Genomic DNA, 19,688 nt, shown 5'->3' on the forward strand with positions numbered 1-19,688 from the left:
CTCTTGTGATAATAATTCCTCCTTAGTGTATGGGCAAACAAGCATGAATGACTCATGTAATACTTTCAATAGACATGCTATGGTTATTGACTATGGACGTCAACAAAGAAAATCACAATGACTAATTTCTTCTCGCAATAAAAACTCGCTCAGAAGTTCACGTGTTGTGTGTACTCTCTCAGTTTGGTACCTTGCTTGTATGGACTGGTCCCCCGGATCTGCTTTACGCGATCCACCCTTCGGGAAATATGCACAGAGAACTTTTATTTCCCATCAGGCTTTGGCAGTGCACTGCCTTTTTCCCATCTGCTAGCTCTGAGGCCTGCTCTCCTCTGCCCTTCTTTATGACTTCTGGCTTTTCCTGCTGTCGTTTACACCACAAGGAGCAACGCTTGTTTGCGGAGAGTAATGTACTAGCATTTTCGGTTGCTTACATTTTTGGTCACCTAAATTTGCCGACTCTTTAAATATATAGTTGGTGACACAGTTGATGTTTTTTAATTCAGAGCATGTACGTTCTATACCCCAAGGTCAGACATCGGGCAGCAGTGTTTTCTGATGTTTAAAAACACTGATTAAAATGCTATTGAAAGTTTTTCTGCTATTTCGCTGGAATAGGCTGGAGAGGGTGCACTATTGGATAGTGAATTTGTGCAAAGATGAGTATGTGTTTACTGTAAGTCCAGTGTGTTCTCAACAAATTATTGCAGCATCAGAATGTTTTTATTTTTATAAAAGACCTGCCAGTTCATGCAATTGGATCAATAATCAAAATCTCAATCACCAACCTAATGTTAGGTACTTACGTTTAGAATAACTTTGGGATATACACTCAAGACCAATAGGAGCTACTATTCTAATGAACTGCACAAGTCCAGACCTGGATGCATGCACCAGTTAGTGCCAATGATTGATTGCTGTCCATTTCTTTGTCATTTGGTATTTACCAAGTATTTATCTGAATGATTATACCTATTCATGATTCAAATGTTAATGTCACAGGTTATTTTTTTAAAGAACGAGAGACAAAATGAATTATCAAAGGGAAGCTTAAAATCATCTTCTACATGTACTGTTTGTAAATGTTCTGCCTGTTTATATAAGGCTGAAATGATCAGCTCGCTGCAATTTGGCTGCTGATGAGGCTCACTGTAGACTGACAAAAGGCCTGGGGATATCTCTGTCCAGAATGCAAAACATACATGTCAAACTTCAACCTAGGGGTTTGAGGCACAACATGTTCTCACAGTGCAAGCAGTCGTCACCAAGGCAAAAATTCACTGAACGTTGTACTGGATGCCAAGCTACTACTATAGCTCAGGAAAGAGGGAGAGCTTTTCTTCTCAGCTTGTGTGTTTAGATAAGAATAGGTCTGTATGACTTTGCACATTAATAGTGCACATCTATTTACTTTGAAAGCATATCTGTCACATTCTTACACTTGACTTGGTAACTTCATCCTACACTAGGGAACTGTGAATGCATCACTGAGCCAGGATGCCACAGTGGTGCTGCACGCAAACGTCTACGGAAGGCAAACAAGTCGTGATGATGTACATTGCCGGTAAACCTGCTGACTCATGACAAGATATATTTTTACACTTTATTTTTTAAATAAATGTACTTTTCTCATTTTTTCCATCACATTAAATTCCCTTTTATACTTTAGTTCTTTATTGCTTCACAAATATTAAGTTATCCACAAAAAATAAAATAACTTAGAAAATAACCATGACCATCGAACATGAAAAATAATGCATTTATAACAAATTGCATATAGCTATGTTATATCCCCAAAATACAATAAAATGTGCAAACTACGAATCTGCATCAAAATAACCTGTGCCAATATACCAGTAACACATTATCAGTTTTTTAAACACAGACACAATGTGTTTGCTCATAATAATTTACCCTGACTGACAAGGTATTTGATGAAATGCATTTAGATATATTCTATGGGGAAATAATCTTTTTCCTAATAAAACACACAACACGGACAAACAATGGACCTATTGGCAAGCAAGGATATATACAACCATATATTTGCATTGAGTTTGAATCATTTATCTGTACAAATTCTAATGGTGGTTTTACGATAGTTTTAAACTTAATTGAGTCAAACCTATGAGATAATTGTAGTGCTTTATTACATTGACTATATCGTAACAGTTAGTCGTGTGAAGGTAGGGCTATAGATTACCAGAGTTTGCAACAGTTAACTGTACCAAGAGCAGCACAGACCAATTGGCCCAGTCTTTTCATTGTCAGCTCCACCATTGCCCTCAGGCTGTCCATTCTGTATAACAACTCATGTCTCGATCACTTGACCCTCTGTCTTCACAACTCCATCCTTGCAATAGAACACCCGCAACCGTCAACATAGTCCACATTTCCTTTCTTTTTACCAGTATGGACAAATATATATTTTTTTGAGACACATGGTAGCCATTTTGCAGATTGACATATTGAATTGGCACATTTTGTAACCTGAAGCATTACTGAACAACCCATATGAGTTAACATCATTAACTTGTGGCTCGGAGTATAAAGCAAGAGCAGACATAACATTCTGGAACAACCTCTTTCTTTCATATATCTGCTGTTTGTTTTCTTCTTCTTCTTAAATTACCGGAATCCCAGACAGTTGTTTTACATCTATAGATAACAAAATACGCCATTTGTCATTTTCAGAACCCTAGTTTAAATTCATGAGTGCTCATTTATTAATATTGTCCATAGTATTTCACTATCTTTAATCTAAAAACACTTTCTGAGATGAAAGGCAGTGCAGCTCCAGATGCTCTGAACTATGGTGGTTGGACACATGCTGTGCACACTCTGATTGTACACCTCTTTGAACTGGCTATATTCCAGTCTTGTTTTCGTGCGTTCCATTCTACTAATGGAAATGGCAATCCACTGCAAAGGGAATGGGTGTTTTGCAGTCTTTCCCTGTTTTAAAAAAGGTATATTATTTAATTTCTGCATTTCTTCATTTGCAGACACTGACCCACTCTGTTATTCGACACTCTTCGCAGACCACGTAACAGCACCAGTGGAACTTGCAGTTGCATCGTTCACTGCGGGTCTGCTGTAAGATGTTATGTCCTCGCCCGCAGCAGAGGCTTTCACAGTTGTCCATCTCTGGACTCGTCTTGTTACAGATCCTGCCTTGCGTGCCGGCCGAGTCGGACCGCAGATCCCTCTCGCAGAAGTCCGGGGACTTCTCAAAGTAAACCAGCTCGTTGAGGTTGGATCTGCGTCTGTGTGTGGGGTGGTGGGCGTGCTCCAGCTGGCCCGTGTTCCTGTTGTGGGCTTTGATGAGGGTGGCTATGTGGAAACGCTCCTTGAGCAGCGAGCCTACCACCCTGAACTCTGGTGTGACTTGCCAGCAGGTCTTCAGTTGGCAACTTCCTGATGTCCCGTGGCATTTGCATTTCCGTCTCATGTGGTCCATCACCACCTGCACAGAGAGGAACAGGGAACTGGACGTTAGCATCCTCCTGCATCCCATCCTGTAGTAGGACACATGTTCCCTCATCAAATTAGGCAAATCATATAGACTGTGATTAGACTCCTCTTTCATTCCACAGCTGTTAACATTTATCACATAATTGTCACTACAATAATTGGCTTAAGTGTTCCACAGTAATGTTCAACAGAAATACACTTTATTTAAACTATTTCTCACTCTAAGGCGGTGGAACTCCCTTCCACTTGATCCTGGCCCCTGCTCCTAACATGGGCTGTGTGTGGGTGCTTCATATTGCTGAGTGACCAATTAGGCATCAAAAGTATGTAGGTAGCACTAGCCTACTATTGAGATGTTTTGCCTGGAATAACTGACTTCGAAGACGCTGTACTGTAGTAGTGCTCGTTCAGGACAATGCCAAGTTCACATCCCGAATGAGGATGTCACTCCCACACTCCCAGACCTCCCATTTTCTCAACAATGCACTCATCTGTCAGCCTGAGTTATAAACTTTTAGATCCAATTACCAACAGGAAAAGGGGCCACCCTCAGCACTGACAGATGCTCCCACACCCACCCCTATCAACAGCACGAGCACAAACACACACCTTCAGCACTCACACATTCTACTCTCTCCTAGGCCTCTACGTAGCTGCCCTGGGACACACACACACACACACACACACACACGAAGACGTTCAAAACCTTTGAGAGAAGTCAAGTTTAGTCTGTTGATTGCTAAAGGATTACGCTTCTACTACTACAGTATGTGAGTGAGTCAGAGCTAATACGAGCTGAGATGAAACTGCACTATCTCATGTGCTGTGTTCTCTTTCTTTGTTTTGAGATAGAATCGGATGAAGAGTGAGGAGACCCTGAAACGTGTTTTCCCTCGGTCGAAACGAGTCGAAACCCACTCTATTATTCAGCTGTGTTCTGATCCATTAAACAGAGCGCTCTGACGGTTTGAGCCAAGGGCTCGTCTTAGCCACTCTATGACTAAAGGTCATTTTGAACAGTTGCCAAAAGCAGATATACTTTGTGGAGGAGCATGAATTGTTTAAGGCTTGGGTTTGCGTGCTGTGGGTTTCCATTCCAGGGCCTCTCGTGTGTGTTCCCATTGAATAGAGAGAAAATGATATTCTGTGTGAATTGGTAGAGTGGGAGAGTGATAAATGGACCCACTTGAGTCATCCATTAGGAATGACAGGGAAAGAGAAACAACACTCTTGATCTCACTGGGGCCGAAGCTAACAACTATCGATCACAAGCCAATCAGACCACCATCACAAACCTGGGGCAATACTTTCAGGCCTTTAAGCTTCGTTTTTTACATCAGACCAACTTACGTCCCTGAACTGCATCCTTCTGGCTATATATACACCCTGTAATTATGCAACAGTAACCCACGTAACCCTTTAGATACACACTGAACTGGCCGGTCTAATTGTATCCCCTACTGTAGTTGTTTTCATGAATTCTCATAATCAACTGTCTTACTAGTAGGTTTTTTATTTACTACAACAACAAAATCGGGACGAAGCAATATCCTGAAGCCTGTAAGCGGGGGACACAAAAATGACACACTCAAACGAGAGACGACTGAAACCAAAACTGGCATAAAACCTCAGAGCTGTCACAGTTTAGGAAATGGGACCTGCCTGCTCTTACCATAAGTGGCCTGTTCTGACATGACTGCGGTGATGATGATCAGATCAGGAAGATTGTTCCCTTTCCTCCAAGCCGTGTCCCAGGGTGCACCTGGGGGCATGAGCTGAGTCGACGTGGGTGTGCCTGTGGCACCGGGAGGAAGAGTGTGTGAGCCGCTGCCGAGCTGAGCTCTCCTGGAAGTGACTGACTGACGAGAGACGCTGATATGGCAGTGATTTATGGTGCCCTTTTGGAAGCGGAACTGACTGGGTTTTAGAATCTCGCTCATAGGCCCAGAGGCTAGACAGGCCTGGAGGGGGGAACAGAGAGCAGAGTACAGGAACTATCTGATGGCCGTGTCTGTGTCTGCCATCCACTGATTAGCATCTCCTAGTCTCCGCCCCAAATAGTGCCCTATTCCCTATGTAGTGCACTACTTTTGACTAGAACCCTATGGCCTATGGGATATACAGTGTATATAGGGAATAGGGTGCCATTTTGAATGCAACCATAGCCTCATTACACTGCTAATACTGCCTGTCTTGTACACGTCTCACTCTATAGTGTATTCACACAATACTCCCTCGTGTTCACAAAGCATATTATACATGGTAAGTGTCAGATATAAACAAACAATACTTACAATATTTAGCAAAGACTGGTACCTCGGTATTACAACTGTATCGTCTTAGAAAAAAACTGCATACAAGGATTCTTTGGCTGTCCCCACAGGATAACCCTTTAAAGAAACCCTTTTGGGTTCCAGGTAGAACCTCTTTTGGAACTCAAAAGGATTCTTCAAAGGGTTCTCCCGTGGGGACAGCCGAAGAACCCCTTTTTTCCCCTAGCGTATTGTCTTGATTTGAATAGCCTGTTATACTGTATGAGGAGATGTGCATGTTCAACTACACATGGTCATATCCTCCAAAGGCCTCTGTCTCAGCACTTTGACTGTCAGTCTCAATGAAAACTGTGGACTACATATGTACGTCTTAGAAACTAACATTGTATTTATGCAAACGGGGAAAAAAACTTCTTTAGAAGTAATTGCCCTCAAATTCATTGGCAGACCACCGTTAAAAACACACATCTGGGCTGTTTTAATTGGGGAAGAGTGAGACAGACTCCTCTATAAACCAGCCCCAGACTGAGATCAAAAAAGACATATTGGTAGCAGATTAGGACCACAGGCAATACTAGGTATTACATGGTGTACAGAGCGCTTAAACACTTCGCTATGTTTGCCTCCCAAATGACTTCCTATTCCCTATTTAGTGGCGTTTGGGACGCAAACCATGTTCCTTCCTCTATCAATGGTGTGTCTGTTTAATATTGTCACCGTGCTTAATCCCCTATTCCTCTCACCCTTATTGTGTCATAATTCTTTTTTATTGAATAGTCTATTAAAATGTTATGGCCTAAAGGACTTCTGTTGACTGTCTTGTTTGTGGATTGTTACTGGTATGTTGTCTATCTTCATTTAGAGTACTATAATGACTCAATGTTTAGCAAATATGACGTTAAATTATGAAGTTAGCTACATCCTGTGGGTTATAACTTAGATATTTGTGGGAGATAAATCTGTCCTGGAATGTCAAACGTCAGTTTTTACGAACAAAGTAACATTGCACACTGCTTTGTGTAGTTAATTTCAAAGACATGTAATAACAACCATTAAGGGACACAAAGCCAAGATTTCAAAGAATATAAACAAACCCACAGCACATTAAGTTTCAGCATCAAGTAAGTCATTTAAACACGTCATCAAAGAATGATTAAAACGTGGCCACACAATAACCGACAGTGAACAATGATTTCATCTTAAAGTAACAACCTAATGAGAACCGTTCACTACACAACAATCACATGCGGTATTACTCTCAGTTAATTGTACACAACATTCACAGATCTAATTTGGGCCCTTTAATAAACGTTATTACATCGATAGCTTCCACATGCTGTGCCTTAAACAGTGTTGAGCATTTGTTGTGGTGGTGCCCCTGTGAGACCCTAGACCAGGGTGGTGAAACTGATCCACTGCCGGCCCAATGGAATGCTTCCTCTCCTTAGATGCTACAAATCTCTAATGGAGATCCAACAGGCCACCATAAAGGCTGCATAAAGGCCAGACCAAGCAGTCACAAGGCCCAGTCAATGTGTAATAAGCTCTGCTACATACGAGCGAGAGAGACCTCATTAATCAAAATATACAACATAAAAGAATTTACTACCGTTGCAAATGTCTCCATGTTATCGACAGACACTGTAAACATTTAATCATGCAGCGGGAACCTCGAAAAAACCATGTTCCAATCAATCATCACATAATTATACACAACACACTGCTGTACACTAAACATTTGCTTAAAATTAACTCAGAGAAAATTGTTGGAATGAGAGGGATGTGCTTTGGTTAAAAAATTGAATTTTGTTCTGGGACTTTTCTCCCCTGATCAACTTCTCTGAGATCTGTATTTGGGGGGAAGGAAGGGCGAATCTCTTTCTACTTTCCGTCGTGTTTGATGTCTAAAATCTTTTGCTGGGTTTAAACATCTGTTTCCAAAGAGCCAACAGCCACTAATTAGAGCTTTTAACAAGACTGAACGTCGTGACAACCAGAGGGTGGGCATGAGGCGACATGTATACCCCACTAAAACCGCCACATTCCTCTATAAAAGACAGCTCCTTTTTAAGGGGAGGGGTTGGGGGAGGTGGAGGAGGAGGGAGGTATTATTTGAGTCCTCACCTGTCAGTGTTTTCATTTTGATTTGGGGGGAGGGGCTTTCTGCTCTGTTTGAAGTTATCAAGGTGCTGCTCTGGCTGTGTTCTTCTAACGATGCATACCTCCATGAGTCATACTGTACCTCTGATGTCTCTGTACAGTGCTTTAGTATATTCCATTTGCACCTTCAGTTGTTTTCTTCTCCGAACTTAGAACTCATTAAAGCATTGATATATGAAGTGTGCTAAGAGAACTGCACTCCACATACCCAGAGCATTGTGAAACCTGATCTGAGAGACGACTAGCAGATGCACAGACTCTGCAGCTTTGAATGCAACTCTGGTCAAATCTGTATCAAAACACAGGTCAGATAATGTACATTGAGTTCATTAAAACTGCTCCCAATAAACTGCATATACATTCCAGCAAAATGTAATTGTGCCATACTGAAATACATTTGATGATAAACTTCCTGTTAATTACACAGTTGCAACTGTTGTACAGGGTAATTGGATATCAGTTTGGATAGCTTTTGTTTCAACCAATGCGTGTGTTAATAGTTCCGGTTTTCTTGGCTCTCCTTCAAGAAGCTGTCTCCAAAAGCGGTTTTGTCAGTTTCAAAGCATTTCCCAGTAGCAGCAGGTACGTTTCTAGCACAACCAGCTATTGCTGCCAAATAGGCCTCTTGTCAAAAACAGAGCTTCAATGTGCCCAAACTATGAATCTTCCCTGCAACTTATCACCCTGGTTGTCAAATAGATCAGAAGTCAGTAGCTAGCTACGCCTCTCTATCTTCCCTATGTTGATATACTTTTGTCATAACACTGCAACTTCCTAAAACAAAGGGGTGTAACAATGATCATATATCATCGGTCTTCTCATCCAACTAACAACATTAGCCTTGTGGTACGTGACATAGAAACTCTGAAATTCTTAAGAGGATTAAATGGACTGTTGATTTAGAAATTACATTCGTTTTTTTTCAATGTATGTCATCTGATTTTACAGTATATCACTGGCCAAGAATCAAATCCTTTTATGGCTCATTGTGCCTATACTATGGACACACGAATGGGTCACTGTGTTGGGCAGAGCATGGCTTTATTGCTGGCCCTGCTGCACATGAAAAGCAGGACAATCATCTGAGTCTCTCACTCTCTCTCTCTCTCTTTCCTTGGGTGAGTAACTCCACATTTGTGTTTTGTCTGAATAATCAAGGAAACCAGAAGTAAACGGATGAAAAGATACAAGACCAAATTACTCAGGAGGAAGCGTTGAACAATGTGAAATTTACTGCTACTTTTGTGTATGACAACAGTGCTGCCTGGGAGTGATCATCTACAGTAACAATAGGTAGTAGTAGTAGTAGTAGTAGCAGTAGTAGCAGTAGCAGCAGTAGTAACAGGAGCAGGAGCAGGAGTAGCAGAAGTAGTAATAATAGTAATAATAGTTATAGTAGTAGTTGTATTAATAGTAATATTAGTAGTAGTAGTAGCAGCAGTAGGAGTAGGAGTTGTAGTAGTAATAGCAATAGTAGTAGTAATAGTAATAGTAATAGTAGTAGTAGTAGTAGTAGTAGAAGTAAAAATAATATTAATAGTAGTAGTAGTAGTAGTAATAGTAGTAGTAATAGCAATATTAATAGTAGTAGTAGTAGTAGTAGTAGTAGTAGTAGCAATATTAATAGTGGTAGTAGTAGTAGTAATAGCAATATTAATAATAGTAGTAGTAGCAGTAGTAGTAATAGCAATATTAATAGTAGTAGTAGTAGTAGTAGTAGTAGTAGTAGTAATAGCAATATTAATAGTAGTAGTAGTAGTAGTAATAGCAATATTAATAGTAGTAGTGGTAATAATAGTAATAGCAGTAGTAATAATTATCGTAGTAGTAGTAGTAGTAGTAGTAGTAGTAGTAGTAGTAGTAGTAGTAGTAATACTACTAGTAGTAGTAGTAATAGTAGTAGTTATAGTAATACTACTAGTAGTAGTAGTAATAGTAGTAGTTATAGTAATAGTAATAGTAATTGTAGTAGCAGGAGTAGTAGTAGCAGTAGTAGTAGCAGTAGTAGCAGTAGTAGTAGTAGTAGTAGTAGTAACAGTAGCAATTGCAGTAGCAGTAGTAGTAGTAGTAGTAGTAGAAGCAGTAGGAGTATGAGTAGGAGTGGTACGTAGTAACTGTAGTATATCAACATTTCTACTGTTAACTAATTCCTATTTGGGCACTTTCTCTTCTCTTCTTATTTCATTAAACATACTTGACTAACCCTAAACCAATCCCATGCTCCTGCTACTCTTCCTGTCATCTGGAGCAACACAAATCTGACTCAAATTATCCAATTAGTCTAACACTAGACCAATAACACCATGGCAACCCCAAGCATCTGTCCACGAAATCAACTATATGCTGGGAAAATACCCGTGGAATACCATGCTAATGTTATTCAATTGATCACTTATGGTATCATAACATCAACCAAATTAAACTAGAGTTAAGGATAAGCATGTTTTTTAGAAGGAAACTGTCAATGTTTACGTTTGAATTCCCAACCACTGCTATATGGCCATCATAACCAAGCTTCTTTATTAGCCAATGCTACACTGCCCATAGGAACACATAAGTAGAGTAAACTGAGCATGTACAAATTGCAAGATCACATAGGCAGGAGAACTGCCTATGTTGTCCATAAAAAGCATAATTAGGCCTCTTGCTTTGAAACGTAATAATGGTAGGAAAATGTATATGGTGAGGGGTGGTGACGACACCTTCATTGCCAATAAATGTCAGCTATGACATTTATTTCATATCAATCCATTAACGATTTCCTATATTGATATCTGAAAAACCATACTAAAACTATGAGTACTTTCAAACAGCATACGCAGCTGCTTCCATGGTTGTTATTGTAGGCTACAATCGCCTGATTACGAACTGAGTGGGAGAGGAAGCCTGGCTCAAAAGACCACAGATGCAAGGCAATTGCATCATGTGGAGAAATCACTGAGTAATCTGTATTGATAGGTCACTACTGACAACCGAGCCAATAAAATCAGAGCATGTGCCTCAAAATGACGTTATCGTTAGGACTCGAGTCGTAATCCTCTCATTTTGTACCTGCATTACTGTGTCTTTTCCATAAAAAACTCCTCCGTGAACTAAGAATGTGTCCCAAATGGTGATCTAAGTGCACTGCTTTTGACCATAGCCCTATGGGCCCCCACAAACTAAGTCCTCGATGGTCCACAGGCCGGATCCAGACCCAGAGAACGGGGTCAGTACGGACCACGGATCCCGGCAAAAAAAAGTAAAATAAATTGAAGCTCAGTTGGACTTCGACGCTTGGTATCATATGAACACACATTATACGTGGCAAAATGGGCACAATTGCAGGAAATTAGCCATTTCTCTACACCAACAAGAGGGGTGTGAACGGTTTGAAAAGTTTGGGATCGCATGGGTTGCAAGGTGGGGGTTTGTTACTACGTATTCAGACCTTGCCACCTAGGAAATTTGTGTGACCGGACCTTCCCAAATAGTATTTTCTCTAGAGAGAAGAGAGCTGTACTGTAAACCCCTCTACACATTCATAACTCCCACCACCCACCACCTCCAAACAGCCCCCTTCAGTAGCTGAAACGCCTCCTCTCACCTGCCTGCCAACTCTGTTGTTGTGGAGCCTCATCCTGGCATGGATGTCCTTGTAGGTCTCGCGCGAATCAAGGAATTCCCGGGAGAACTTCTCCCCAAAGTCCACATCGGGGCTGCAGCCTCCCCACTCCCAGGAGTCCTGAGACCCGGGCAGATCTGCAGGGAAATGCTCCATGACACCGTGCACCATGCCCTTCCCGCGGTGGATGGCCTCCAGTTGCAGCCGGTTCAGTTTGACGCGGAAGGCCTCCTCGTCGCCTCTTCGCTTCTCATCACAGCCGCACGCCTTCAGCTTCCCCATGGAGCAGGCGTTGGACACGGCGTGGATCACGCCCGCCGCTGCGATGGCGTATGCAAAAGCACTCTCACGGAAACCTGGGAGTGTGGGGGGTGGGGGGGAGAACAAAACAAGGGGTCATGTTTAAGATCGAGATAGGATCCTGCTGTACACCGTTTGATTCCTACTGCATATACAGTACAGTGCAGTAGGTGACTATCTGTTGAGCTGAGGAGAAGTCCAATGAGCCCTGATGGGTTGATGACATAGACTGCAGTACCAGTATGAACCCCCGCCGTGCCTCACAACAGAGGCAGAGAAACATCTGGGACAATAGCAATTAAGCCCAAAAACTTGCATGTCTCCAGGCTCAGAGGCTGAATGTGAACAGACCCCCACCATCAACCATCCTTTCAACACAAGGATCTGACAGTGATCATAAGCAGGGATGGAAGTGGCCGATGGTGGTGCAGAAGATATGAGCACCGTATTGTTAATCCCCTTTAAAGCTCTCCTTTTATTGAGCTCTCCAGCATGTTTACAATTAGCCTGGCTACTGTTGGCAGCCGTTTGATCTGCCTGCCTTTTCAAATTTGGGGGGGGGGGGGGGGATTCCGATTCAAGTTAAGCATGGGTAAATGGAAGGCAATTCCCTTTTTATGCATTTTTCTCTCTATGCATATTCTGACCTTGAACCTAAGCATGAGAACAGCATGCTATTCAACCGCTATTCGTTCGAGGTGGAGATCAAAGAAATGAAGGTGTAGCAGCGGTGTGTCTACAGATACACTGTATTCTGACCTTGATTTTATTCCCTCATAATTCCACCACCTTAACGCACAAAGATTCCACGAACAAGGTCGAGGGAACCTGCCGGTTCCAAAAAGCATCTTCTTCATTATTTCCCGATAGAAATAACAGCATTCTCCATGTACTGTAATTTATAAATTGATACGAGCTATTGATAAGAGCTAGGTAAATTAGTAATCTATTTGGAGAAGGGGATTGTAAATACACATACCGTACAGTGCCTTCAGAAAGTGTTCATACCCCTTTACTTATTCCACATATTGTTGTTACAGCCTGAATTCAAAATGGATTAAATATATTTTTTGCTCACCCATCTACAAACAATACCCCATAATGTGAATATGTGAATACGTTTCTAGAAATTTTTGCACATTTATTGAAATTGAAATACAAAACAAAAATATATATATACATAAGTATTCTCACCCCTGAGTCAATACATGTTAGATTCACATTTTGCAGCTATTACAGATGTGAGTCTTTCTGAGTAAACCTCTAAGAGCTTTGCACACCTGGAATGTACAATATTTGCACATTATTCGTCAAAATAAATGCCAGCCATTTTCAAGTCTTGCCATAGATTTTCAAGCCGATTTAAGTCAAAATTGTAACTAGGCCACTAGCTTATGTTGCTTATGCCCAGGGCAGGGACCTGTCCCACGTACTGTATATACATATGTAATAATTCCACACATCTTTGACAGTGGATCCACATGTGTGTAAGGTGATTCTGAGGGTTTTTCTCCAGCTGTGCTAGAGAATCTTAACATTGTTACACCAAGTTAATGGGCCTAGACTTTCTCTGTCCAGTGCTCCCCAATTACAGGGTAACAGGGTAACATACAGAGTATCTGTCTATACTGCACTCTCCTTAGTGCCGGTCAGACTTAATAGCCTGCAACCATGACTCCCTGAGTTCCTGTAAAACCATCCCTTCTCAGAATAACTTACAGAAGAGAAATGTTGTGTTATTAAACAAACATGCTTAGAATATGTCAAATAAATTGTTAAATTCAAGACTTTAAAGGGGCAATCCGCAGTTGAGACATCCCTTTTGGGGCTTAATTAGTGATATGTACCCATTGATTCTTGAATAATATAACTTAGTAATGCCTCATGAGCTTAGTTAAACTGGCATACCCGATCAGAACCCAAAGAATAGGCTTGTTTTGCTTAAATGTTTGTAAACAAAGTAAATGTAAATAAACACTATAGCCTCAAAACATGGTTAAAACTATAACGTGATGTCATGGATGGTCAGTCCTTGCATCCATAGCTCTGTCTATGAACTTGAGAGTGGTTGCATTTCTCCAGACCCAACCTTCAGCTTTTTACCGATAAACGATTTGAGATTGTTTCAACAGCTGATTTGCCCTTTAAAGCTTACAGTTTGATTCAAAATCTTACAGCCAAACAGCCCTATTTGTCACTATTGTGGAGATGCTCAGTTCGGCCTCCAAGGCACTGCATTGCAGTGCTTGATGCGTCACTACAGACCCGAGTTCTTCGACTTTCCCGAGGCATTCGCCTCTCCGAGTCCATACGGGAGTTGCAGTGATGGGACAAGACTGTAACTACCAATTGGAGATTGGGGAGAAAAGGGGGTTAAAAGTACTACAAAAAATAAAAACATTTAAAAAAAGAGATGCTCAGACCCAAGTCCTAAACTGGCCATGACCCGAGTTCATTGTAGATTTGAGCTTGATTCATTAGACCTTTGAAAGCTGCCTCACCTCTGTCCCCTTTTTTGTCTACCTTAGATGGAGGACATCATTACTGAAAAACTGCACTGTTCAATCGGGTGTGAACCGGTTATGTCTGAAATTTGCACTATTCACAAAACATGATTTTTGAAAATGCTACCATGCCTAAAAGAAATGCATCCAAAGGGTTTAGGCAGGGGTTCTGAAACTTTTTTGGGCCGCGACCCCATTTTGATCCCCCATAAAATCTACGACACCACCATGTAAAAAAAATGATGGAGTCAACGGCCAATGTTTACTTTTTTAATTGGGGCTATGACAGTCTAGTACAAATCAGTCTGACAGTAATTTTGACAGTATTGAAATGCATCAGAAAGGTATTGGGAAGTATTCAGGTAATAATTTTGTATGATCTTCTTGTATGATCTTGTATGATCTTCTCCCTCCAGTCTGGGGGTGCCTGGTTTCTTCTAATGAGGTTTGTGGCGATTGTGTAGGGAAACAGAGAGTCTAATCTTTCAGTGATTGTCATAATATAGTCGATGACCAAAAGTGCCATCTTTGGCCTTAGTAATATTTTTCCTAATTTTCTAATGAATAAAGATGATTTTTTAAATACTACAAAAATGTGTTTTTTCTTTGTCAAATGGTTTTGTTATATTTCAGTCTTCTGTGGTGTATATAAAGTGTAATATTGGGATGCAAACCAAACATTTTAAACATTTCAACTCTATATCTGACATGGTATAGGTATCTTCTTTTTTTAAGCTCATATCCGTGAGTGAGATGTATACATTTGTTTCAAAGTAGATTTGTTTAAGACTACCACGAATCACTCGGTATGGCCCTGATTTAGCCCACTGCAGTAAAAGGTTAAACAATTCAAAAGATAGAGCCAAATTTTAAGGAAGAAAACAGAAACCGCTCTGTTTACTACAACCGCATCTAGCGGCTACCGGAGGTTACTGATGTAACCCTGGCTCTATGAACCAAGCTCAAATTATTTATTTTTTTCAAGACCATCTCTCACGACCCCATTTTCAAATCAGGCAACCCCACATGGGGTTGCGACCCCTAGTTTTGGAACCGCTGGTTTAGATACATAAGATATAGTTGATGATGTTTCATTGATCATCCCCTATTCACGCACACGCACGTACACACACGTACACAGGCATGCAGGCACGCACACACAGAGTAATTTTTCTCCCTCTCCATCTTGCCATGATTCCATGGGGGGCGGAGGACAGCACTTAGATGCAGTTCAGAGACACAGACATGAAAATGCTGTTTTAGATTTCCTCCCAAGCAGGCTGAGGCGAGAGACCTGGAACAAATCAGTCTAACAAATAATTTAAAATGAGAGGCACGCCCGGCTGAACTGATGGCTGTGGAAGTGGGAAAATTAATTAAAGATTAAAGAAAACTGTCACTTTGTCTTACAGAAACCAACTAAACAGGTTTATGTATTGCCACTGAGAGTTGGGAAAGTGCTGAGAGCAAATTCACAGCACTTGCACTGGCAGAGAGTAAAAGCATTAGCCAGGCCTCGAGAAGGCTCACTTTATGTGTCTCATTGGGTTTTTAGCTTAGCTTTAATTCCGGTTAATGTAGAAATATGGCCCCATAAAGTATGTCAGAATAAATCAACAACCAGATATATGTTTGAGGTAAAGAGGATATGACATCCGTTTCCTGTAGTAAAATTAGATATCCAAACAAACAATTAGTTAGGGCATGCATAATATGCTGCATTTGTAAAACCCACTCATAAAAGCATCTAAATTAACAAAGACTCACATTAGCTTAATAGCTTTATTTCTGCCATCGGCTAGTGGACTTGCTGTATGTTTGTTGGTGCCCAGTTCAAATAAAACGTAGTACAAGAAAATATATTTTAATGTATCTGCAACTATGTAACAAAATATTAATTCAGTATGCATTTCTTAGCGGATGTATCCCCTCATTTAAAAGTGACTGTTAATATCTATCATTTAGAGTTTCTATGCCTCAGGCAAAACATACCCATCCATAACCAAATGCCAGAAAACCAACAACTCTTCCAATAATAACAATGACAAACAACTGCGTGAGTCAGTGTGTGAAGTGAATGAGTAAAGGGGACCTGTGGTATACGTCCCAAAAGGTAACCCTATTCCTTTAGAGTGCAATACCTTTTACAAGAAGGGCATTCTGTAGAGAATAGGGTGCCATTTTAGATGCAGGCGTGATAATCATTAGCACCCTTTTTAACTAAGGGGGTTCCCTACCCCGTACTTTCTGTAAGGTGACTCACCTCGTTTGAAAACCACACTATCGTATGGGATCTTGTTCCTGGTCTCCAGGCTGGAGCAGTTCCACCTGTGTCCTCTGAACTGATGCTGGCACTCATGGATGGCGATCTGGATCCCTTGGATGGCCGAGGCGGTGACGTCTGGGTTTCTCATGCACACCTCCAGTTGTCTGCGGTTCAGTCCAGGCAGGGTCAAGCACACGGTGTTGGCGTTGAGAATGGGGTCAATATTGGGGATTTTCAGCCCTAGAATCTCGTTGGAATCTACCCTGGAACACAGAAGGTTTGATGTTAAGGTGTGCCTGTTCTGTAGTACATGATTGATACTTCTGTGCCCTGTAAATCATGTGTAACAACCGTCATTCACAAGACAGGAGTCAGGTGTTTAACAGTATTACACTTCTGAGAGTTTATGGTTGTAAATTGTTTCTGACAATATTGACTCAGGAAGCGTTTGAAGGTCTGAAAGCGGTACTTTGTTTAGTGAGGAAATAAAACATATTTGTTTTTTTCATATTTTGTTATGCATTCTTAAATATATTGCCTCCTGCACACACACACACGCACACTAACTCACACACACACACGCACACGCACACGCACACGCACACGCACACACACACACACACACACACACAGGCATGAAGTTCATTACATCAAATTCCATTTGTGCAATCGTTCATATTTGCTGAGTTGTTACTGTAAGCATAGCATTGACCAATTAAACATGTATAAACATGTACCAATAAAACACCAATAAAACAAATAACAGATTGCATTTTTCCAACCCATTTTGACCATGTCTCAAAGCACTCTGTGACAAGAAACTTGAAATGTGGTATTGAATGAAGGGGCATGTCACAACAGAGGATGGAACCACATGTTGGCAAGAATAAAAAAATAAACACTTATCCCACAAGTGTGGGATAACTTTTCAAGTCAAAGGAAAATCCTAGAAAAGTACTTGGGAACATGTATGTCTATTATGATTGAAATGTAGTCTATCTATGATACAGCATCCTGATCATTAAACAGGTATGCATGAATACATATTTAATAACCCTTTCATTCAATTTTGGGTTATTACAGTATCCAAAGTAGCTACCTACACTGACCCAACATGGAACAAAGACTGTTTTATCTGCAATATTATACTTAATATGTGATTATAACAAACTGAACCGCTCTAATGTTAGAAGAACAGGATTTGCAAAGCTAAAACTTGTTTGGAGTTATTTATTTTACAGTACTATAATTGCACAATATGATTTGCAAACAAAAGCAATGCCTACAATGAACCTGATTGCGCCTTCATAGACCAGCCTGGGTTAACTGTAGCTAGGTTATGTAATTAAAACACACCTGAATAATGTAGCAACTGTATAAATACTTGTGATACAAACTTTATATAAACACTGGCACAATTATTTATTTTATTAACTTATGTATGAGTAAATCTTGAAGATTTAATAACTACATCAGTGAAAGTAAAAGGCATCCAGCTACTATTCAAATAACTGTTCAGGTAAAATATTAAAGTAAGTAAATTAAACTTCTCAACTCACCTTTGATTGAACAGAGTGATAGCCATCAGAAGACATATTAGGCGGCAGAATGAGAAATCCATTGTATGGCTCGTTTTTTACAAAAGATACGTGCAGAGATAGAGCGCGTATAACACGTTTTATGTCCCCCTAAAATCTGACAGCTTTATCAAAGGCTCGTCCACTCCAGAGTTCCCGGGCGACGGAGTTTGAGGATGACAGGTCCTGGGTTCAAGTGTGTATCTGATTTGAGATCTGATAAAAGGCAGACAAAGTGCTGGATGTTTCCTAACTACTGCAGGATAAGTGATTTAAAGAACGAAAACGTTTGACTGCACTTTCTTAGAACTTATTGAATGAAGATAAGTTGGAAGTGAGTTGACTGAACACTCTTTCATCTCACATCTGCGCAATTGTACGATAGCTCCGCCAAGATATACGCATTGGAATACATCCGAAAGCAGTGGGTGTACTAACGCGCACTATCTTGAGTCTCGTTGACTTGTGATGTTTTTCTTATAGCCTACTGATAGCATTCTAACTACACCACCTAGCACTTTGCCAGCCCACTTCGACGTCACTCAGAGCAAAGAAAAGCGGCAGAAGAGCGCAAGTGTCTTGTTAGGGGATATGGAGATTCCCAGATAAGAGGTCTAAATGGGGCCGTCTGGGACAGCAGCAAATACTTTTAGTCCTCTTTTCTTATGATGATGATGATGAGATTGAGGAGGATGATACAAAAAAAGTTCATTGACTTACTTTCAGTCAGAGAATGAGTTGACATGGAAGTGATCGGACTGCACTTTTATGAATAACATTCAATAATACTATTAATAAATATGATGACATTGTAACTTTTCTTCCTGACTAGAGTTACTTTATAGTTGTTCAACCCTAATTTGAATGTCCATTGATTTATTTTCCTAAGAGCTGTATTGTCTAAATACGAAGTTGTTCCAAGCCATGTGATTACGCATATTATGCTTTTAAGAGAGCGGGTGGGATGAAGAAATGAAACCATATAACCTTTAGCCACCACCATCAGTGTAAAGTGCATTCTGACAATGTGAAGTCACAACCTGAGCTCATATGGTCTGAACCTCTCTACTTGACTGGGAGTAGATACATGGCAATTGTCCCACTCTCTGCTTCATACTACTGCAGATAACCACCACTGTGAGCCATTACGACTGAGTCACTGTTCTGCTTAAATTACTCACTTATTGCTTTCCTCGGGTCACATACATTACAATATACACATTTCCTCTCCTAGAATTAATAGCAAAATGTTAGAAGCTCAAGAAAAAATAAATACTGCTTCCATCTGGTGTGCCGTGGGGTTTTGCCAAGAAGATCTGCAGTCAGGACTCTCAGGACTCTCACACAAGGAGCCTAATTGTTTCCCATTGTTCACTGGGGAATCCATTTGCTGTTCATTTAAATTGATCGGTCCCAAGTCAACCAAGGGTAGGCCAGTTCTAACTTACAAAAAATGTGTTGCTTTTCTCAAATGAGTCATGGCAATTAGTTTCCTCAAGTCATTTGAGTTAAAACATAGTATGCTTTACA

General features: G+C 40.7%; 1 protein-coding gene across 1 annotated transcript; it reads right to left on the minus strand.

The window, feature by feature from the left end:
* Window positions 1–1,661: 1,661 nt before the first annotated feature.
* LOC129816990 (protein Wnt-10a) lies at window positions 1,662–18,450 on the minus strand. The gene is made up of 4 exons (XM_055871989.1): window positions 18,141–18,450; window positions 16,579–16,844; window positions 11,494–11,867; window positions 1,662–3,466 (listed from the first exon to the last, which is right to left on the minus strand). The coding sequence occupies exons 1-4, from the start codon at window positions 18,200–18,202 to the stop codon at window positions 2,996–2,998; spliced, it is 1,173 nt and encodes a 390-aa protein (XP_055727964.1). The 5' UTR covers window positions 18,203–18,450; the 3' UTR covers window positions 1,662–2,995.
* Between the last annotated feature and the right edge of the window lie 1,238 nt (window positions 18,451–19,688).

This window comes from Salvelinus fontinalis, chromosome 19 (assembly GCF_029448725.1).
Source record: "Salvelinus fontinalis isolate EN_2023a chromosome 19, ASM2944872v1, whole genome shotgun sequence".
NCBI classification, from domain to species: domain Eukaryota; kingdom Metazoa; phylum Chordata; class Actinopteri; order Salmoniformes; family Salmonidae; genus Salvelinus; species Salvelinus fontinalis.